At 36.5% G+C, this 22,804-nt stretch overlaps 4 protein-coding genes and 1 non-coding gene across 6 annotated transcripts; 2 read left to right on the forward strand and 3 right to left on the reverse strand.

Annotated features, from left to right (window-relative positions):
* Positions 1-1,605: 1,605 nt before the first annotated feature.
* LOC149392397 (glycine-rich protein) lies at positions 1,606-2,493 on the reverse strand. Its single transcript, XM_089621067.1, has one exon. It carries the CDS (start codon positions 2,437-2,439, stop codon positions 1,897-1,899), a length of 543 nt encoding a protein of 180 aa, XP_089477193.1. The 5' UTR covers positions 2,440-2,493; the 3' UTR covers positions 1,606-1,896.
* Positions 2,494-5,872: 3,379 nt separating this feature from the next.
* On the forward strand, positions 5,873-8,558 carry LOC149392398 (Low temperature viability protein). 2 transcript variants are annotated; one of them, XM_089620957.1, is made up of 5 exons: positions 5,873-6,400; positions 6,654-7,085; positions 7,373-7,990; positions 8,081-8,205; positions 8,327-8,558. In XM_089620957.1, exons 1-5 carry the CDS (start codon positions 5,993-5,995, stop codon positions 8,328-8,330), a joined length of 1,587 nt encoding a protein of 528 aa, XP_089477083.1. In that variant the 5' UTR covers positions 5,873-5,992; the 3' UTR covers positions 8,331-8,558. The 2 variants fall into 2 exon arrangements, with proteins under 2 accessions (XP_089477083.1, XP_089477084.1); XM_089620958.1 differs by lacking the exon at positions 8,327-8,558 and having other exon boundaries at positions 8,081-8,209.
* A 1,216-nt stretch (positions 8,559-9,774) lies between these two features.
* On the reverse strand, positions 9,775-9,847 carry TRNAE-CUC (transfer RNA glutamic acid (anticodon CUC)). The gene has a single exon. It is a non-coding gene; the product is annotated as a tRNA-Glu (tRNA).
* A 1,570-nt stretch (positions 9,848-11,417) lies between these two features.
* LOC149392400 (uncharacterized) lies at positions 11,418-14,399 on the forward strand. The gene is made up of 5 exons (XM_089620111.1): positions 11,418-12,653; positions 12,728-12,895; positions 13,415-14,212; positions 14,282-14,347; positions 14,394-14,399. The coding sequence occupies exons 1-5, from the start codon at positions 11,418-11,420 to the stop codon at positions 14,397-14,399; spliced, it is 2,274 nt and encodes a 757-aa protein (XP_089476237.1).
* Positions 14,400-15,204: 805 nt separating this feature from the next.
* On the reverse strand, positions 15,205-18,219 carry LOC149392401 (putative TPR repeat-containing protein At1g05150). The gene has a single exon (XM_089620156.1). It carries the CDS (start codon positions 17,859-17,861, stop codon positions 15,441-15,443), a length of 2,421 nt encoding a protein of 806 aa, XP_089476282.1. The 5' UTR covers positions 17,862-18,219; the 3' UTR covers positions 15,205-15,440.
* Between the last annotated feature and the right edge of the window lie 4,585 nt (positions 18,220-22,804).

Here is a 22,804-nt window from a genome sequence, read left to right on the forward strand (position 1 = left end):
ATTGTGTCAAATAGTCAAACAAACCCAGCTTTCTAAAATAAAAATAAAAAATAAAAACTTGATTTATTTACATATGCGAGACTCGAGGAAAAAAATTAAAGAAAAAAAGAGGGTAAAAATTGATAACAAAAATATTATCTTTCCAAGATTTAATAGTAGATTTGTCCAGATTATGATTTTGTTGGGAAAATGGAAAATGTTATAAAATGGTAGCAGATGTGTCAATTTCTCTTTTTATTGTTGATGTCGTTTTACTTTTGAGAAATTGACACATGTACTGTCATTTGATAACTCATTTTTCGACAAAACACTAATTTGGACAATTCTATTAGTAAAAAATATGAGAGGGAATATTTTTTATCTATTTTTATTCTTTTCTTTTTTTTCTTTACTTTTTTTTTATCCGAGTCTCGCATGTGTCAAAAAATCTAAGTTTTTTTTTAACTCTGACTTTGTTTGACGATTTGTTAATATATATATATATATATATATATATATATATATGTCAACAATTGACATCATTCATTTATTGACATATATATGCCAACAAATGACAACATTGAAAAATTTATTGACTTGTTGACCTAAATGTCAACAAATGACATGATTTGTTAACATATATATGTCAACTAAATGATAACACTTAAAAATTGATTGATTTGTTGATATAGATATCAACAAATGACATGATTTGTTGATATAAACGTCAACAAATGACACGATTTGTAAATATGTGGGATCGTAAAAACAATCATTTGATCTAAGCTACATTTGACATTCATAAACATAAATTAAAAAGTTATATTGCTAGCGGTTGAATTCTTGACAAATGGATTAAAACTCATGGGAAAAGAAAAAAAAATATCAGCATGAAAGGTATTTCAAGATGTAAAAAACGTGTGATAATTGCAAGAATATGCATAAGTATATCAATTTCACAAAAAATAAAACGATTTAATTGACCATAGATACACAAAGTGATAATTGCAAGATAAGGATGGGAATAGGTCAACCAATGACAATGAGCACCACCATTCCAGTACTACCGAAACGTCCTATGCTTTCTCTATCAAACAATACCAAAAAAAGTGGGTATTTTTGTATTTACACATTGGCTCTATTAATTAAATTGTAGTTAGCATTTTGATAAAAATAATAAATGGATTATTAAATGTTAGTAGATCCGTCAATTTCTCTTTACTTTTTTTACCCATGTGAGCATTTCAATTTTATGTAAATAATAGAGAGATTTTTTTAAAAATTAATTTGTAATATGTAAAATGATGGTTCTTGAGTTCCTTGTGAAACATCCTAACTCTAATAAATGCTAAGAAAGATAGTGGTGGTCTACAAAATTTTATGCCCGTCTGTAAAAAAATGATTTAACCTTTGCAATTATTCTATAGAAACGTAATTTAAACAAAAAAGACAAATGAATATTTAATGAAGGTCATGTCCAGCCGCGTTGGTAAAGAAACAGATCATGACATTGATCAAGATACGCTTTCAAATATTTAATGAATTCGGAGAGATGATACATATGTTTGATTAGGACCATTACGTAATTCAAAAGCGAATTAGTGTGTGAAGTGTGATGGCAGACAATTATCCCAAGCCAAAACGACATGAATTCCAACCCCTCTAATTAATTCATACAACAATCACATTAAAAAAGACGAAGAAAAAGAAACACCCTAAAACTTTTCTACTCAATTCATCAATCCGAAAACGACAAAAAGGTACAAGCCCCCACCCAAAAAAAACACCATCATCAACCACAGAAAGCTCTACGTTGTAACCGTAACATAACATAACGGTAAGGAAAAAAAAAAAAAAACCCTAATAAACCAAACTTCCCTTGCAAGCAAAGACATATCAACGAATCATTAGTCCTAGTCAACGGGGACGAATACGACAATGAGCTTTGCACATGAAACGACAGTCGTAGTAACAAGCTTGGGGTCCGCAGTGAAGAGGACAGTCCAACCTCAACCCTCTACACCGGTTTCTCTTTGTGCACTGAGCGAACTCTCCGATCAAATAGTCGTCTTTGCTAAACCTACCATTGTCGTTTCTTTCTCTTCCTCTTCTCAGATGTCCGTTATTATTGCACCGCCCCCACTTCCACCACCCTCCTCCGCCGCCGCCGCCGCCCCAACCCCAACCCCACCCGCTTCCCCTTCCGCCGCCGCCTCCACCTCCGCCGCCTCCGCCGCCGCCGCCCCATCCCCAACGGTAACTTCCTCCTCCTCCTCCTCCTCTGTTGTAGATGTTTTTGTCGTTTACGTGGACTTCGTTAGAGGAGGAAGTGTCGTTTGGTTGGAATTTGTTATTAAGGGCCAGAGAAGGGTTCTTCTGATTATCAGTTGCAACGATGATAGCCATAGTAATGTTGATGACGAACAACAACAACAATGGAGCGATATCGAATCTTCCCATATCTTTAGTATTTGCAATTTACATAGATAGGTCTCTTCTTTGAGTACATATATACATATATATAGTAATAATGAGTGTGATCTTATGATGATGATGACTAGAAAATGAAGAAGAAAAGATATTGCTTTTGCTTGGGCTACACTTTTTCATTATCTATAGTTCTATATAGAGATAGAGAGTCACGTGCCCACCACAGTCTTGGATGCTAATAGCTTGTTGAGCACGCGCGCATGTCTTACTGGACCATTTTCTTACAACGAGATCATCGGTTTAAATATTTATATGTATATGTGAAATTGTGAATTAATCCACGATCTCATCTTCGCTTGTTAGTTAGTTGCAATATATGATAAAATAATTGTTCTGGTACTCTAGTTATAGTTACTGTATACCCTACGTACGTGAGTACTATTATTACTACTACTATAATTGTTGTTGTCTTTTTTTTTATATATTATATTTTGTTGCTTAGCCTGCAAGTTTGGGAGTTGAGTGAGGTATGTAACAGCAAACATGGCGTACGTAAAGTAATATGGTGGCCATACAGTTGTGCAATGTATATTATAATCCTTATTTGAGAGAGCTCAAGTAATATCATTTTCTCAGTCATGAAGAGAAAGATCGGAAAGTTTATTCAGACTTGTCTCAGAAGTGACAGTAAAACGAAAGCAAACAACGACGTACGTGATTACACAGTGATGATGCAAAGCTCGTTTTTGTAATATCGGGATTTGGACACAACGTCTTTTTAATGTGGACAAATATTTCATTCAAGACTTTTACTCAAATTACTCATATTATCTTTATTACTCTGCACTTTTAAATATATCAAAATTGTATCTTCAGTTATTTGTATATTGTAAAATTACTCATTATGCTTTATTATTGTATAAAAAATTATTATCCCTAATAAGTGTTTTAAATCGACGTAATTGACTTTTACTTGTAAGTTTATCAAAAGATGGTAAAAGTGTATATTATCATATTAATTAAAAGATTAATTCTTGATCAGTTGGATAATTCCTAATCTATATTTTAATATGATATTAGTAGGCCGATTTGGTTGATTAACTCGCAAAAATCAATTAAGATATAAATTAACTAAAAAGAGGTAATTTTTCAACTTGGCCGAAATCTATCAATTTAAATTCAATAACTAATTTAACTCTAAGCATTAATTTCCAACTTGTCAGAATCACGTTCGCTTTAGACTTTTCTCGAATCTAGACCGGCTTAGGCTCTATTCTCTCTAGTCCGTCCTCATGATCACTAACATTATATTTCTTTTATACAAAATAGTTCAAGAATTTCTATGGCATAACGAGTATAAAATCTAGGACAAACATCTTACATCTCTCTCTTAAAAAAAATAGAATGAGAAGTGTAGTAGCTAATTTGGTATGGTGATAATTTCACACATATTTCGTTTGAGATGTCTTAAGTTCAAGTTCATGGGCTGCATAGATACATGCCCATAAGAATAATCATAAATTATGAATATTGGTCAATAAAGCCACATGCGCTTTTAATATATCATCTAAATTTGGTCAATAATGTGACTTAAAAAAATGAGAACTCAAGATAACAATTATTCAAAATTAAAATCGAATTAAAGCACATTATGTATAAATTTCTGACAAATGGAATATATATAAACCACAATCAAATTTACAATTATTAATGTTTTTTTACTTTGTAGATAAAATTTCGTGGTCATTTATTTCAAATTTACCAAATGTTGATTATATAAAATTTGAGTTTTTATATGATTATATACCTAGAGAGTCTTTTTTGTATGTTCTACAAACATTGACGCTTTTCTGTTTTTTAGGCTCGGCAGGTCATATGGGTGCTATATCTTGGCTATATTGTAATACTAACATCGATATTAATTCGACAACAAATTTGAAATGAGATACATCGCTTAGAAAAGCGGCAAAGGTGTCTAAGACTCTTAATCTAAAGTTTATTACCATCACTAAATAGTCTTTTATATTGTTTTTATTTATTTATTGTTTTCTTTGGTTTACGTTTGCTAAGTAAATAAAATTAAATCATAAAAAGTAACACCACCCTATATATTCCCATTATTATTGCAAATTTATTTATCAAACATCAATTTATTTGAGATTTTAACACAAATATTATCAAATTTATGTCACTTTATTAAAGTAACCAAAACTCTTTTAATAATTTTATTGGTAATGGACATCCGTTTATATAGAAGGTCCAATGACTTAGGCCAATTTTTAAAAGTCCCAAATAAAAATATACCAAAGAAACAAAACAAGCCTAATTCATTTATGATATTGACGATGAACTCGGATAAATGATCACCTCGATACGATTTAAAGATAGAAAAATTAGTCGGATGCCATTTGAAACATTGATATTGCAATATAGTCAACGTTTCACCTAAGTTTCAAATCTAGCCACGGATGATGACGTGACTCTATTATTCATTTAGCAAATTACTAAATTATCCTCTATAAAAAATCGACTTTTGATAGTTTGATTAGTTGATTTGATTTTTTATTTATTTTTTATTTATCAATTTTACTAGTCCATAATATTTTATTTCATTTTTTTACTAGATTAACTATATTATCAATTTTTTCATTTTAAAAAAAAATTACACGTCAACTTTTAATAGTCCATAATAATTTATTTCCTTTTTTATAGTTTAATTAGTTGATTTGAAAAAACGCATTCAAATATGCGTAATCTATAATGTAAGATAAGTTTTCTTTGGTTAATTCAAATTAATTTCCGTTTATTTTACATGCGATAAATTTTGACTGGCTGAGACGTAGTAGTTGGTTTTTTTTTTTGGGTTAATTAATTTAGTTAATTTTCGTTTATTTCACACTCGATAAATTTTGGCTGACTGAAACGTTGGTTAGTAGTTGATTTTTATGATTTATATGTTTCATAGATGTATTTTCGATATTTCTAACTGTTTATTTTTGTAAATGACTAGATTACAAAAATTTATCAAATATTGGTTACATCTTTAAAATCATGTTTGAAATTGACTATGTTGCTATATTACCCTTCCAAATACGAATGATCCACTCAATTGTCAAAAAATTTAATTACAATATCAGAAAATTTGGACAGTATAGTTTTGATTATTATATTGAAAATGTGAAATTTTTATTATTTTATGAATCAATTAGTTTCAAAGAGATAGTTTGTATATTTCTAAAACTTTAGCTATTTTATTAAATCAATAGATATTGAAATAAAATTTAAATCGTCGATTCTCTTATATATAGAACTTACATATATATATTTTGATAAAATGTAGAGCAAAATAACGAGCACAATTTATTTTTCTTTATTTATTATTTTTTTACAAATAACACATTTTCTTTGGAAGGAATTGCAATTCCCCATAATATATATATATATATTTTTTTTCTTTGCTCGAAGTAAAAAATTATTAGGATACGCTATTCTTGAATACTAAACCCTAAATCCCTCGCTTCTCAGCTCTGTGCCTCTCTACATATCTCGGCTGTTCCATCCTTTTTCAGTTGAAGAAGGAATCATGGGAAAAAAGAAATTCATCGACAAGAAGAAATCTGCAACATTCCAACTCATTGCTCGCGACTCTTCCGATCCGCTTTACGACGATTCACCGGGCAACGACCGAGTTTTCGTCCGAGTCGACAACAACCTTTCCTACTCCACTGAAAATTTTAACGGCGGGAACGAGGCCGAAGACGATCATGATTCGATATTCGCCGACGCTCCGGAGGACTGCGACGCCGGAGAACCCGCGAACTCGTCGCGCTCTCTGCCGGAGAAAGTGAGGAAGGAGATTTTGGAGCTAGGGTTTCCAGACGATGGGTACAATTATCTCTCCCACATGAGGGAGATAAAGAATCTCGGTGGTGGTTCGGCTTTTTATAATAATCCCAAAACCAGGCTCGATCAGATTCCCAATGATGTCAAGGTTCGTTTACTGTGGTCGTGCTAGATTTTTATTCATAGTATGATAATCATGTTTATGTAAAGTGTTATTGTAGCATATTTCTGTTTGGGTCGATACGTTGTGTGGATTGATATAGTTTGCTTGTTCGCTATTTATGTTTTTTTTGTCAATTAATTTTGATTTTAGCTTATTGTTCTCTGTTTTGGTGCTTAGTCGTATGAAAGTGGAGAATATACAGAGATAAATTTGTATTGACTTTTTAGTGTTTTATTAGGCTTATGATGCTTCAAGATTGCAAATTTCCACACCAAGTGACGACCGTGACGATAAATACATGTATAACGTGGCTTCCGAGACTGTTGGGGTTAGGGTTCAGAGGGCACTTGATCCTGAAGTAGCTGCGTTGCTCAATGATGACGATCTATCCCGATTCGGTTCTGATGTTGAGGATTTCGAAGAGGATTTCGTCATCCAAGCAAACCTCTTGGAAGACAACGAGAATGTCTCTACTGAGGGGTTGAATTCACACAAGCAAATTGATTCCAAACCCGTGGTTTTCGAAAACAATGACAGGTTCGCGGATCCACAGATAGTGGCCGATTCGAGCTCCCAGGTTGAATTTAAATATCCGGTGACTGAGGAAAAAACCGAGAAAGCTGTTGAAGAGCCACGGGTTCGGCGTCTTTTGGACGAGCAATTTGATATAGTGAGTCGAAATAATCTTTTCGCTTCGTCTGTTTTCTAGTACAATAATTCTCGTAAAAGATAATGGTAAATTATATTTTGGCAAATCAAATGTGTGTCTCAAGTAATTTCTGAATTCATGTAGTTTAGTTCGAGTCATCGACATCGACTTCTATACCTCTCGATATGATGAACATCTTAGCTTCATATAGAGGATTATTAACTTATCTGATCCTAAGAAAGAGAATTTCCATAAGTATTGCCACATACTGTATTCTTTATTTATTTCGTCAAGCTTCGTGTCCACAGCTTGAAAGTCAGGAATACGGATCCGACGATGACGACGGCGATGACTACTGTGACACAGCTGAAGAAGAAATTTCTCTCGCAGAGAAGCTGAAGCGGAAAGTCGATCTTAAATACGATGACACGGATGTCGTAGACCTTGCCGGAAATTACAGAGCTCCGGCGGATCTACTCCGTCCCGACGAGAACCCAAAGAGGGCCGAGCACGCGGATTCAGCCAGGGAGGTTATTCGCCGCTGCGTGGAATACGGCGAGAAGTACGAGAACGTCGATCCAAAGGACGAGGTGGTTATTTTCGAGGAAAGCAGCGACGAATCCGAAGTGTGGGACTGCGAGACCGTCGTTTCGACGTATTCGAATCTCGACAACCACCCCGGCCAAATCCAAGCCCCGGATGGAAGAGCCCAGAAGAAGAAGCTTTTGGAGACAGTTTTCGGCGCCGTGAACTCTACGAACCAGAAGATCGTTCTTAAAGGGAGAGAAAAAATGCCCGTGGATTTCTTGCCCAATGGTAGAAAACCGACGGCTGAGAAGACAAAATCCGAGGAGGGTTTGAAAACGGAAACGCAGAAAAGAAAGCAGCACGGCCTGGAGTCCAAGGAGGAGAAAAAGGAACGAAAGGTAGCCAAAAAAAAAAAAAAAACCCTCTTGAAATTTAACCGAAATTCGAATTTGCGTCTAGATTCATTTATTAATAATTTTTTTTTTCAGGCGGCTGTGAAGGAAGAAAGGCGTGTGGCGAGGCAGATGAAAAAGGAAATGAAGGGACTTTTCAAAGGCGAAGCACTGCACGCTCAGAAAGTTGCTGCCTCGTCTCGCCCGTCCATTCATCTCATGTAAGTTCGCCGAACGTTTTATTATTTATATTGTTTGTTTGATATCTGTGAGTGCTTAAACTGCTAAGATTGGTGCTTGTCCTGAATTTTTCTGGATTTCTTTTTTAATTTTCTTAAACAGGTAAGTTTGCTGAATTGTTGGAACAGCACTGTGGTGGCATATTGGTTTATTTATTGGCCTTTTAATGTAAGATTTGCGAGTCTTTGAGAATGTACTAATTTGAATACACTATTTATATTTGGAAGGAACTCCACAACAATTCATTAGTGATAATGATATATCAATGGATGAACATCCATAAAATTTTGGGACAAGGTCACTTGGAGCGAAATTCTTGATCGGAAGTAGGATTTATAACGTATCTACATTTTTTTTAACTTATAAAAATTATTATGGGTTCGTTCATTTTATGTGGAATGCCAGTAAAATGTCCAAAAATAGTCCCAGTAATCGTATTCTCACAAATACAAGAAAAATAATCGTGTTGAGAAGTATTATAAATTCAATCATTTTGTATTGGATTTTTCGATGGCTGGCTAGAGAAATGAAAAGGGGGTTCTAAGCATAGTGCAACATGCATTCATTTTTTTTTTGAAGGAACATGCATTCATTTTTTTTCCTGTGTTTAAAGTCATTAAATTCTCAACTAAATTTTAAATCAAACCAATTTAAAGAAAATGAAATCCAGATAAATCTTCTTCACCTAAAAAAATACACTATGATCTTGCTTCATGTTTTCTAACTCATTATTTGAATGGAAGAAAATGAGTATAGCGAAATAAGTATATGTTTAACACAGCTGTGTAAAATGAGATTTTGCTAGGATCATTGTTAAGCTGCAAAAAAATATAAATAAAAAATAAAATAAGGTTTACATCAAGAGAATCATGAACTATCAGTATGACCTAAGCCAATAGAAACAAAAGTTTTAAGAATCAAGATCTTCCTCCAGAAGCCATTTCATCATCATCTTCGTCGTTGAATATGCGATGACTGTGAGGGATCGGAGCTCCACGGCCTCTTCGATAGTATGGAGTTGGGTTCCAAACACCATAATCTTCAGAGAAAAGCCCCCGAAAATCACTTCCCTTTTCTCGATCGTCACTCCTTGAAGACGCTCCTCCAGAGACCACCACTGCCACTAGAATCACAACACTAACCATGGCTTTGCTCACAAAGAACATGACTGTTAATAAGCTTGCCAAATACTTATTGATTTAAATTGTAGTATATACTATTGTGATAACATAACTATTAACTAGTCCCGTAACCTTTTTTGTTTATTACTTCACACCAATTGTATGACCTAACATGTTTCTTGCATGTAAGCTTGGTGTCTTAACTAATCGTTTACCCATAGCATATTTGATGATTATAATCTTCCTCACCAAGCAGAGTCTAATTCAATTGTGATGATTTTATAGATTGATATGCATCTTATGAATATTGACTGGCTTACTAATATGTAGTATGTTAGTATGTACATACATCATACATGTACCCTTGATAAATAAATATATATATAAAAATAAAAAAAAAAGATATGGAAAAGGAAAAAGTACAAAATTTTCCGTTGCCGGGACTTGAACCCGGGTCTCTAGGGTGAGAGCCGAGTATCCTGACCAACTAGACTACAACGGATTTGTTGGATTACGACTATATTTTAATTACATTACAATAAGCGTTATTTTTTTTTTCTTTGAGAAAAATGACTGTTTTATGGTTGCTCATTAATTGTTGGGACTTTTTGCTTGCAATAATTTAGCTTTCACCAAAAGTAGTAAAAAGCTTGAATAAAGATACTAGATTTCGTCTTCACATAAAAAGCTCATTCCCTGCTGAAATAAATAGCTTGCTGAGTTAATGCAAATAAATAATGTAACACAGTTTAATTGCAACGAAACAACAACACAATTGGCACGTCTCATCTCATTTACATTGCTCCAAAAAAGTCCATTGCTTATTAATTACAAGAACCCCATTTTCCAGTCTCGTCCTTCTAGGCTGGGGACTAGTTCTTCCACCTCAGGAAAGTCCATTACTTCTTTTAATTCTTTTTTTCTCTTTTTTCTTTGTAATTAAAAGGAACACGAGGCTGATTAGTTTACTACTAATCATCGCTTCTCATTATTCAATTTCGTTTGACAAATGAGAGAATGATTCCAAAGATTATTGGGATAGGGATATGATTAAATCATAGAGTGACTAACATGTTCGAATCATTTAGCAAGCTCTTCTTTTCTTTCTTTTCAAAATCCTTGCACCTTTAAATAAGCTAAATGCTAAATCAAAGCCGGCCTACTTTCCAACACCATTCACGCATTAATATATATATTTATATATTTTGCCTTTTTGAACAAACAAAAAAGTTCGTAAACTAATAACTACTATCAAAGCAAATTAAAAAAAAAATTAAAAGATTGCTAACTACTAACTCAAATTTAACAATCCAGCTCATGGATCAATATAATTTCACAGGGTATTCGAACTGCCCATTCATCTGACTATTATTCTATCAAAGTTATCAATGTAAAGACCTTTCCAAGTAGTGCTGATTCAAGTTACATTAAACAAATCATATATAATATAGGGAAAATATCATATATCTCCCCTGAGTTTAATTGAAATGCGCCCTTTATTCCCTGAATTTCTAGAAATATCATGACAAACCCCTAACATCACTATTAATATCAATTTTATACCCTAAAATTATTTACTGCTTCAAATACCACCCTTTTTCTGATTTTTTGTTGAATTTTAAAAAAAAAAATTGTTTGAAATGGCAAAAATACCCTTACACTTAAAATCAGGTAATCCCTTAATATATAATCTGTTGAATATCCAGCGTATCTTAGACTATCTTATGAATATTCAGTGTATCTTAGACTCTTCATCTTCTCTCTTTTTTTTGTATAAGAGACTCTTCGTGTTCTTGTTTTTTCTTCAACACGTTTGGACCAAGAAAAAAGTTCAAGTGAGTGTGGTTCATCACGTGTATCAGGTGGCAAACAGGTTCAAGAGATTTGACGAAGTGCTGCGTGGGTAAGGTTTTTTCGTTTCTCTTTTGAATCGATTTTACATTTTCTTTGTTCTGGTTCGTTTTCCTTTCACTGGTTTGTTTCTCCTTTTAGTGGATTCGTTTTTAGTTGCTCTAGTTTGTTTCGTTTTGTTTCTCTTTTGTAGTGGTTTTGTTCATTCTCTCGGTGTTGTAATGGGTTGTCACTTGGGTTCGTTTTCTTCGTCTAATGTTTTCAGGTTTGAGATGTTGGTTCACAACGTGCAAATTGTTTGTAACAAGACGCATGAGATGTTGAATATTGTGTATCCCGAAGGTGAAGGGAATGACAGAGATGAAGACAATGAAGGAGTTGAAGGGATTGAGAGTGAAGCCGACAGCGAGAATGATACGAGCTGGACCGAAAAAGAACCGATGAGTGAATTGTTTGTGGAAAATGAAGGTTGTGAAGATGAACGTGGTGAAGATGAAGATGTCGAGTACGATAGTGATGGTTTTAAGCATGAGAGGCCGACCACTCGAACATGGGACGAGCCAAGGCCAGATCCGAATGCTAACATTCCCACTGTAGAAGCTGTCACTGAGGATAGAAGATTGAAGTTAGAGAAGTGGCAAGTCTTCAAGAACCACAAGCATCTTGGTGCCACCCTTGAGGACTACGCAATTCAAGAAGGTTTTGAATTAACAAAGCTAAAATTCGAAAAAACAAGAGTCACAGTGATTTGCAAAGCCGAAGGCTGTCCTTGGAGAATACATGCCTCACCTGCCCCGGATAACTTGTCGTTTCTAATCAAAACGTACAATAATGTTCATACTTGTTCTGCAGTGAGGAGCAACACCCATGCCACCTCGACTTGGATTGCTAAAAAACTGAGTGCTAAGCTTCGCGAGAATCCTGATATTCCGATCCAGTCCATGAGAGCGTGGTTAAAAGATGAGTACGGAGTAGATGTTAGCAATTTGAAATTATGGAGAGCTCGACAAAAAGTTAGAAGCAAATCCGAAGGAGACCACAAAGAATCATTTAAGAAGCTTCGATGCTATGCACAAATGATTTTGAAGACAAATCCAGGTAGCTACGTGGTCATTCAGAGCACTCTTCCAAACGGAGAACACCGAAGTATTGAAGACTCTAATGTAGTCCCAACATTTCAGAGAATATTTGTCTGCTATTCCGGTGTCAAAGAAGGCTTTTTGCTCGGGTGTAGGCCATTTGTAGGTGTCGATGGCTGTCACTTGAAGGGGCAGTTCAAAGGTGTTTTGCTCACGGCGGTTGGTATTGATGCGAATATGCAGTTTTTCCCGTTGGCATTTGCAGTTGCCGAGGCCGAGAACAACGATAGTTGGGCCTGGTTTATGCATCACTTACATCAAGTTATTGGAGATAATCTTCATGGTATTCCGTGGTGTGTAATGAGTGATCGACAAAAGGTACGGATTTTTTATTATTCTGAAATGTTAGTGTGTTTTGTTAATCTAATTTGATTGTTTGGTCTTGTTCGCAGGGAATACTACAGGCTGCCCCTATACTGCCCGGGTCGCTGCACCGATTTTGTTGTTACCACTTGCGCAATAATTTTCAGAAACAGTTTGGTGATGTTGAACTAAGGAACAAATTTTGGGCTGCTGCGGAGGCTGGAAATTCACAACAATTCAAACAGATTATGGACGAGGTTAGACTGGTTTTAAGACAATTTTTAGACTGGTTTTAAGACAATATTTAGATTGGTTCTAAGACAATATTTTGACAGTTTTTAAGCTTTTTTTGTATTGCTTTTAGACTGGTTTTAAGACAATTTTTTGACAGTTTTTATACTTTTTTTTTGGACTGCTTTTAGACTGGTTTTAAGACAGTTTTTATACTTATTTTTGGACTGTTTTAGGCTGGTTTTAAGACAGTTTTTTTTACAGTTTTTATACTTTTTTTTTGGACTGCTTTTAGACTGGTTTTAAGACAGTTTTTATACTTATTTTTGGACTGTTTTAGACTGGTTTAAGACAGTTTTTATACTTATTTTTGGACTGTTTTTAGATGTGTTTTAAGACAGTTTTAATACTTATTTTTGTGCTGTTTTAAGACTGTTTTATAGTTATTTTTGGACTGTTTTAAGACTTTTATTTTTTTACAGTTTTATACTTATTTTTTTTACTGTTTGGTAGACTTATTTGCTGGACTTTATTATTGTTTCCAGATTCGAGTTATGAACACTGATGCACATACGTGGTTGTCTGCCATACCACCGCAACATTGGTCTTTGAGTGGTTTTGACACACGACACCATGTTGAGCATTTGACCAACAACCATACTGAGTCCTTCAATGTGTGGGTTGACAAAGTGAGGTACAAGCCGATCATTTCACTTTTAGAGGGATTGCGTGTCAAGCACTTCTCACTGATGTGGTCTAGGCGCGAAGCAGCTTTAAAAACTGAGGACCAATTAACACCACGAGTTCGTGCGAGATTGACGAAATTGATGAACAGATCTCGTTACGCACGAGTTTACCGTGTTGGTGACCACGAGTTTCAGGTGGACTTTGATGATAAAAGATGTGTGGTGAAGCTTGATGAGAGATACTGCATTTGTGGACAGTGGCAAGTCCGTGGTATACCTTGTATACATGCGTGTGCGTGTATTTCGACAGTTAGAGGTAACGTTGTTGATTACTGCTCTAAATGGTTTACTACCGAATCCTGGAAGAGGTGTTATTCCAGTTCTTGTCACCCTATACCCGATGAATCTATGTGGCCGATATTCGAGAATCTGGAACTAAACCCTCCATTCGTTAAGAAGCAATCTGGAAGACCGAAGAAAGTGAGGATCCGAAGTAGTGACGAACCGAAGAAAGTCACTGGACAATCAGCGACTAAACGGTGCAAAAATTGCTTAATGTTCGGTCATAACGTCCGAACTTGCAAGGTGCCACGAGCCGAAGGCAGTTCATCTTCCCGTGCTACGAAAAGATCACGACGTGGACATCAATCTAAAACTGTAAGTTATGATATCTTCTCATGTGGAAACTTATATTTGAGTTAACTTATAGCTGTGTTTTCTTTGTAGGTCCAGCAAGATGAGATCCCAACAAGTCAAGGTGGCGCATCAGCAACCCAAGACAGTCAAGGAGGGGTATGATATAATCTTGGACTTTTTGTTTGTTTGTTAATATGCACAGATTTGAGCCGTAAGTATTTTTGTGCTCATATTTTGTTATTTTAGAACTATGAAAATGTACTGATATGAGCAATATGTATGGTTGTGCTCATATTTTTCTTATTTTGGAACTGTGTAAATGGATTGATCAGAGCAAATATATGTCTGTGCTCATATTTTGATTATTTTGAAATTGTGTAAATGCACTGATCTACTAGTTTGAAGTTTGAACACTAATATTATAATGCACAATTTATGTTCTCATATTATATTTCCCTTCTACTAATTATATTTTCTTTGAACTAATTTTAAGTGTAGGGGTATTTTGGCCTTTTCAAAAAAATAAGTCATAAAAAGTCAACAAAAATTTAGAAAGAGGGTCGTATTTGAATCAATAAATCATTTTAGGGTATAATATTGATATTAATAGTGATGTTAAGGGTGGGTTATGATATTTCTAAAAATCAAGGGGATAAACTGCGCATTTCAACCAAACTCAAGGGAATCATATGATATTTTCCCTATAATATATGCAGTGCAAAAATTGTTGCAGACTATTTATAATAATCATTAAAGCATTTCATTAATATTATATCTTCGCACGCAAGATCATTAAAAATGTTAAATTCCTCACATCTTCAACTTCACGAGTCTTTTTCTATTATTGTTCTGATGTTCAATCCAACAAAGTTTAAATAAAGGATGTCCATCATTTGTGCACGAACATAAGAATTATGTAATTGCTTTCAAACCAAGTGGTTTTCCATAATGTAGAAATACAAAATCAAAATCAATTCTATCCACTCAAAATCCAGAAGAAGACACAGAAATGATGGTGCACAAACATTACAATAAATTGATTGAAAATTCAATTCACAGAAACAAAGATATTGGAATCCCCGTTTAGACAAATTTATTGTACAAAAGGGGAAAGAAACCCATTAAAAAACACAATTTAATTCAATTCAATTATATAATTCACACTGCACAACTAAAAAAACATGAATGATACTACAGAGGATGAACAAAGAAAAAAATAAAGTACAAAAAAAAAAAAAAAGATTTAGTGTCAAGGATGGTTATTGGAGTGGGAAGTGAAGCAAACGCATTTTTCCTTGATGACTTGGCTCTCACTCCCATACTCTTTGAAGCTGTACTCTTCTAGCTTACACGAAGAAGGCACTTTCCCTTCGCTGTAGCACTGGTTGCAAAGACTGAAATGCCCTTTGGTCTCCTTGAACCGCGACCCGATTATCGGGTACCGACACACCGAGCACACGTGGCGGCCGTGGCGGTTCCGGTCCCCGGCCTCGAGCCTCACCAGAGTCGGCATTATCCCGAAACCCCAATCTCTGTCGTCGAACATGGCCGAGAATTCCGAGAACGACGCCGTTTCGCTCTCGTTCTCTCCTCCGTGGATTTCGAGCATCTCGCTCGAGCCTTGAGTCGCCGGGATGTAAACGGACCGGAGATTCTTGATGTACTTGACCGCGTCGGATTTTCTGATCCGGGACCCGCCTTCCTCGTTCACGGGCCGCCAGAGGAGCGAATCGTACGCGACTCGCTTCCGCTTCTCCGGCGATCCGTTGCAGATCGGGGCTAGAACGGCGTAGAACATTCCCAAGTCCACTCTCCCCGAGCCTTGGTCGTCTAAGACGGAGAGGATTCTCTCGTTCACGGCTTTCACGGCTCCTTGGAAAGTCTCGGGCTTTAGGAAGCCGAGCAATCTGCGGAGGATTTCTTCGAGGTTGGGCTTTCGGATGGAACGTTCCGGAACGCCTCCGCCGGAGTAGGACACGGGGACGTCTTTCTCGTTCATCTCCTTCCTCAGGAGCTCGACGTCGCAGCGGCTCAGCCTCGTGACTCTCTGGAAAGCCCTGATCTCGAGGGCGATCGCCAAGTCCTGCCTCAGCGTCGTCTTTTCCCCGGCCGTCTTGAATTTGGTCGGGTCGACGATCGCGAAACTCGGCTCGCCGTTGCTGGGCTTGACTTTCTTCTTCTGGAGTTGCTTCAGGTGAGATATGGCGTCGTGGAGCTCGACCCGGTTCGTCATCTTCAGCGCTTCCTTCAGAGCCTTCCTTGCTTCCTCGGTCTCGCCGGCTCCGAGCAGAGACACGGCCTTGTTGAGCTGTGCTCGCCAGTGGTTTGGCCAGACCGTGAGAACCCGAGCGTACATCTCCGAGGCTCTCTGGAACCGGCCGAGATCCATGTAAAGCCCGCCGAGATTGTAGAGAGCGTCGACGTGGCCGGGCTTCAAGTCTATGGCTTTCTGAAACACCTCGATCGCGCGCTCGTCCTCGGCCACGGCGTGCAGAGCCGAGGCGAGATCGCAGTGAGCGTCGGCGTAGTCGGGCTTCATGAAGATTGCCTCTTCCAAGGCCTTCACGGCGGCTCTGTACTCTCCCACGCCGAAGAGAGCGCTTCCCAGGAGCTTCAGAGCCCTGAAATGAGTCGGGCACAGAATCGCGGCCTCTCTGTAATACTCGCAGGCGCTCAGAACCATACCTTCGCCTTCGAGCGCGATCCCGAGGTTGACGTAAATCTGAGGGAGCAGATAAGCCCACTGGTTTCCGCCGGTCTCGGCGGCCTCGAGAGCGAGCAAGAACTCGTCTTTCGCTTCCTTGTACTTGGTCAAGGCGTACAAGCAATTCCCGGCCCTGAAATGGGGTCGAACGTCGATCGGTTGAAGCTCACAGGCTCTCTTGAAGCTCGCCAGAGCCTCCTTGAAGAGCTGGTGCTCGTACAGAACCCGCCCGATCGCCATGTGGCCGTCGAAAGCCTCTTCTCTGGACCTCGCCGAGTCGGCTCTGCCTCTCAGAGCCACCAATTCTTTCAGAAACACGCCGTAGTCGTGACCGGACTCTTCCCAGAAGACTCTCTTCTCGGAAATCTCCGCCGACGGTCCCAGCTCCCTCGACCAGCCGGCGTCGGAATAGGCGTCGAAGTTATCGGCTTTGAGCTTCCCGTCCTTGGCCTGCTTCGCTTTGAGCCGTTTGATCATCACCTCCAAATCGTCCACGATCTTCCACGTGTCGTCGAACACGATGCCGTGGTTCGGCGAAACCGCCCACGCCGCCGTGCGCTGCTTCTTCTGCGCCTCCACCGCTCGCTCGTCGATCGCCGACGACGACGAGGCCTCCGAGGCGACGGAGATTCCCTTCGCCGCCATCGCCGCCGCAGAGGATTCTTCGCCGCCGCCGAGCTCTAACCCTAGCGCGTCGAAATCGCGGTCGACGTCGCCGGCTCCGTCGTCGTAGGTCCTGAGAAGACCGTCGTAGGTGAGTCCCTTGTCGCCGTCGATGAACTCGCCGTAGGTTCGGAAGACCTCGTCGAGAATGGCATTGATCTGCTCGTCGCTGAACTTAACCCTAGGGTTCACCGCCACGACCAGAGCGGCCATTTCGTCTCTGTTAAGACCTCCGTCGCGGTTCGCGTCGAATTGCTGGAATATTCTCTTCACCTTCTCCGATCTACTCCCTCTCGCTGCCATTTCTAGGGTTTCCGAAGCACTCTCTCAACTCCGAGAGAGTAAAAAAGAAGATGGATTTTATCGTAATTATTTTAAGCTTCGAATTAAAGCAACAAAAAGAGGAGAACAGAGAAGAAGGTAAACAAGAGAGGCAAAGAAAGAAAGGGAAAGGAAGAAAAAAAAAACTGAATAACGGAAAAACTAATTAGAAAACTTAATGATTTAAATCCATTGATTTGAAGGGCTTAGATTCAAGTGAAGCGAAGAACACGCCGTTTTGGTGTTTTCTCCTCAGTCTTCTTTCATTAGATCTCTGTGGAGAGAGAAAGAGAGCTTTTTTTTTTCCTATTCCGTTTTTTTGTTTGTTAAATATTTTCAATCCTGGTTTTTTACTTTTTAAGTTTAACACTTTAACCCATGTGTTTGGCTTAGTTTTAGATTAGGCATATAGATTATTACAGGCTTTACATTTTTTGTTTTAATTTTAATTGCAAATGCAACTAATTTTATTTTTGGTGCCGTTGGGATTCCAATCCAATTTCACTCCCAACTTTTAGCCAAAAAAAAAAAATTCACTCCCATCTAATCCACATTATTTTCGTTCGTAGTTTGTCGGTCAAATAATAAACATGGGGTAATTAGTCACCTGTTTTTAAAAAAATAATCAAAATTCTATTTATTAAAAAGATCGAAGTAAATTATTTAATTAATTAAATTAATTTAATTTATTCAAGAAAATAATTCATGTCGAAATAAATTAAATTAACTTAAAAAAATTAATTAATTTACTTCGATAGATTATTTTAAAGTTAGAAATTTAAACGTATTTAAAAAAATTGATTTCTTGCAACAAAGTAGAGTAATTAGTTGAATATATAACTACTTTTTAATTTATCAACAGATTTTCGTTTCTATATATAGGAGGAGGAAATTAGGTGAATAATATATTGCTAAGGTGTTAATTTCCTTATAATTTTCATACTGTTGCTAAGCGGATCAAAATATGTTATAATTTCCTTATATGATATACGTTCGACGGTTTGAGATAAAATTGTTTAATTTCTATCAATTAAGAGACCCTTGGGGCAATCGCCAGCTGGTTGGCTGACGTGTCAGTCTTTGGGGAGGCAACTTTGGCTGTCATTCACTCACGCCGTGGCCACTGCCTTTTTCTTTTTTCACAAATTTAAAAACATTAAAATAAAAATGAATAACAACAACGAGAGATCAGCGATCTATAATTTCCTTTTTTATTTTGGAAAGAAGCTTTTGTAAATAATAAAAGTTTACTGAAAATTTTAAATACTCTACAATCATTTTTGTTGTTGTTGGGGGAATTCTCGTTTTTTAGGTGTCAATTGAAGCGAAATTGAGTAAATGAAGGATTAATTGTTGTTAATGATCGAGTCGTGAAACGAAATCTCTACAATTGTTGGTATAGATTAGATTATTGGTCTACTGAAAACCATTGATATATTCAAGGATAGTGTTGTTAGCAATTTTTTAAAATAATTTGCGGATTTCCATAAATACATACTTAAAAGCCGGAAAATCAACAAAAAATCATAACTAAAAAACGTCGAGGTCCGTCTTATCACTCTCTCATTAACATCGAAATCGACTAGCAAAAACCTCAGATGATACAACGATGAAGAAGAGCGTTGTACCATACTATCTGACTTCGACGAACTAAAGCATGAGGCAAAATTGCGTACCACCATAACCAAAGATGGAAAAAAATAGAGAGGAATAAAGAGAATTGTTTTGAAGCATTGTTTTGGAGTTTTCATATGATTTTATCATTAGATTTTTTTATAAAAAAATTAGGTAACTAGCCAATTAACATATTTAAAATTGCTATATAACCAACGTTTCGTAAATTTTAAGTAAATAGTCACAAATATGATGTGACATTCCTGGTTTGACCTTTCGTTGAAATAACATGATGGGGTATTTACATCAATTTACGCGTGTAAATACATGGATATAGTTTTTTTTTTTTTATCTAATATCTACGAAACGTTGGTTGTATAGCAACGTGACACTATAAATATGGCTATATACTTAATGGACCTTCATTTTTCTCATGATTTTAACACACTTTGAACATTACTTTCATGTGATTTTGAAAAATTAATAGTGGATTTTAAAATTTTCGCTACGAGGAATAAAAAGTAATTAAATTCGTATGTGTCGAAGTGTGAGCCTTACTGGAATAAATTTCACAAATTGAGCCAATGGTGATAAAATCATCTTTATTTCAATTTTTCTAATAAGCTGTCTAATTTAAAATAAGCAAGCACTTATTTAAACAAAATTTATTTTATATACAAAAATATCGTCTATTGTGTGATAATAATTTCCAAACAAGTCTACTATCTTTCAACGTCACACTTGTGTGTCCAAAAACGACCAAAAAAAACAAAGCTTTGTGGATGGTATAGCCTTAAAATTTGATTGTTGCAACTTGCAACTCATAGCTCAAATTCGAATGCTTCATGGCCTATCCAAGTAGTCCCATCACATGAGAACCCAAAATAGTGCCTTATTGAAAAATAGAATTCATATGTTTTTCTCTTTGTTTAGAATTCATATGTTTAAATGGTTCTTTATCCAAATAACCCTTGCCGTAATATAATACATCTGGGATAGTTAATCACATTGCACTATTATATATTACGGTTATCTTTTCTTCTTTTTCTTTCAAATATTGGTTTTCGTCGCTGGAGTGAGTTAGAGAAAAGAAATTAGAGAAAAGAAATGCCGGAGAAGAGGAATCGAACGGGAGACCGAGAAGAGAAAGAGAAGATCGTAGTGTCTGTGAGACTAAAGCTAAGTAATCATTTTTTGTTGTGACGTTAAAGCTTCCTAATGTGTCCCCGGCCAAGGAATCACGGCCTCCGTAAATTTGCCAATGGCGAGTTTGAAGAGCTCTCGTTGCCGAGGAACTAGTATTTGCTCATCGGACTTATTTGGATGGTCTGGTTTTGGCTAAAAAAGTTCGGAAGTATGTGAATCGATCCATTTGAGCTACCATCTTATCACAAAATCGCACAGATCATGGGATGTATTCAAGACAGTCATCAAAGGCGATCCAAATCATGAAAAAAAAAAAAAAAAAAAAAATCGACTACTGACGGGCTAGAGAGCTTTTCTTTTTCTCTCTCCCTAATATGAGAAGCTTAATTAAAAGCAGTTTCTAGAGACCAAACGACCATTGACACCAGAATCGAAAGAGGTTACTAATATGACTTGGATTTTGAATACTTGAATTTTCAGAGAAACTTTTCAATGTGATTAACACATAAGCACAAGTAATCAAAGTCATTTCCCGGATGCAGAGGCTGTGGAAACTTGTTCCAAAACTTTATATTCCAATTGACATTCGTTTATTGTTTATTCAATTGACATTGGTCAATAATTTTACGCCCCTCAATCCATTCCTCCCTAATCTAGACACTTATTTACAGGCAGCTTCCAGAGACTAAACGACCATTGAAACCAAAATCAAAAGAGATTACTAACACGACCAAGATTATTAATACTAGAATTTCCACCAAAGGCATAATCTGAATGCAGAGCTGCGGAAACTAAACTTGTTTTGTTTTACACACGAACAAAAGTTCAATTTTTTCGAGAACAAGAATTGTCAATGTGGAAACTTGATATACTAGAATTCTGATATTTACACAAACAAAAAGTTGAATTTCAAGAACAAGTTTTCCACGCGCTAAGAACAAGTAAAGAGGCAAAAGGACAAGTAGGTTAAAAAGGAAAGACACAACGTCAACGAAGCCTATCTGTCTCCTCAGATATAGGTCTCTTCGAAGTAGTAGAGCTCGTTAATGAAACCTCAGATATAGGGCGTGTTTGGCACAGCTTTTTTAAGCCTGTTTTTGCTGTTAGCAAAAAACAAACTGCAATCTTACTGTTTGGTAAAACAGTTTTTAGAAAAAATTTCAAAAACGATTTTAAAAATTGTACATGAGTCACAAAAGTTAAGAATCTTAGCTTTTAGAAAAAGCGTTTTTGTATCTGATATAAAATTACTTTAATATCCTCATGTGATTATCCATAGCACTGTTAAATATTTATTTTATGTCTATTTTAGTCTTTTTACTATAATATATTTATTTTACCAAACGCTAAATCAGTTTTTGTTACCAGCAACAACTGTTTTATAAATAGTTTACCAAATACCTTGTCAGTTTTTTAAAACAACAGTTTTTGAAAACTGAATCTAAAAGCACTTTTTTTAAAAACAAAGCTGTGCCAAACGATGCTAGGATCTGTGCAGAGTATTACTGTTCATCTTCAGTTAGAGTTTTCATGGGTAAATCATTAATTCAAACCACCCATCCATTAATTGATAACAATAACCTTAAGTTAGGATTTTCAGCCCAAAGAAGAAGGAAAAACTCGCCTTCAATTTGTTATATTCCTCTACTGCACTTTTCGCTGCATCAATTGTACCTTCACAATAGTCCGAATCCGAATCCGAATCCGAATCCGATTCAAAGGCAGCGCGATCCGAGTTCATCCGCGTTATCAAACAAACGTCAATGAGCTGAGATGAATCAATTAAATATCTGAATTGCAGAAGAAGTTTTTACATCGTTCTTTTTATCCTCCGTGGAGTCATGCTTTGGAAGAAGCGAATCCGTTTGCCTGACATCAATGGAGCCCAGAAATTAAATCAACAGAAGAATTCAAACAAATAACGAATCATTCTTAACACAGAATCTACCTATATACACAGGACGAGACTGCATGAACATTGGACGATTACAAATCAGATAAAACCATAAAAGCGTTAGAGTTACGTAGACAGTGTTCATCGACGATTTAACAAGAGTAATAGTACAATACAAGGACATGAAAATGAAAACCGAACAACTATCAATGAAAAGGGTCGAATAGGGTTTGATTACGTGAGCCTCAGGAAGCATCGTGAAACAGAGAGA

The sequence above is a fragment of the Urtica dioica genome, chromosome 7 (assembly GCF_054948205.1).
Source record: "Urtica dioica subsp. dioica isolate 48M chromosome 7, U.dioica_male_clone48M_v1_H2, whole genome shotgun sequence".
Lineage (NCBI taxonomy): Eukaryota > Viridiplantae > Streptophyta > Magnoliopsida > Rosales > Urticaceae > Urtica > Urtica dioica.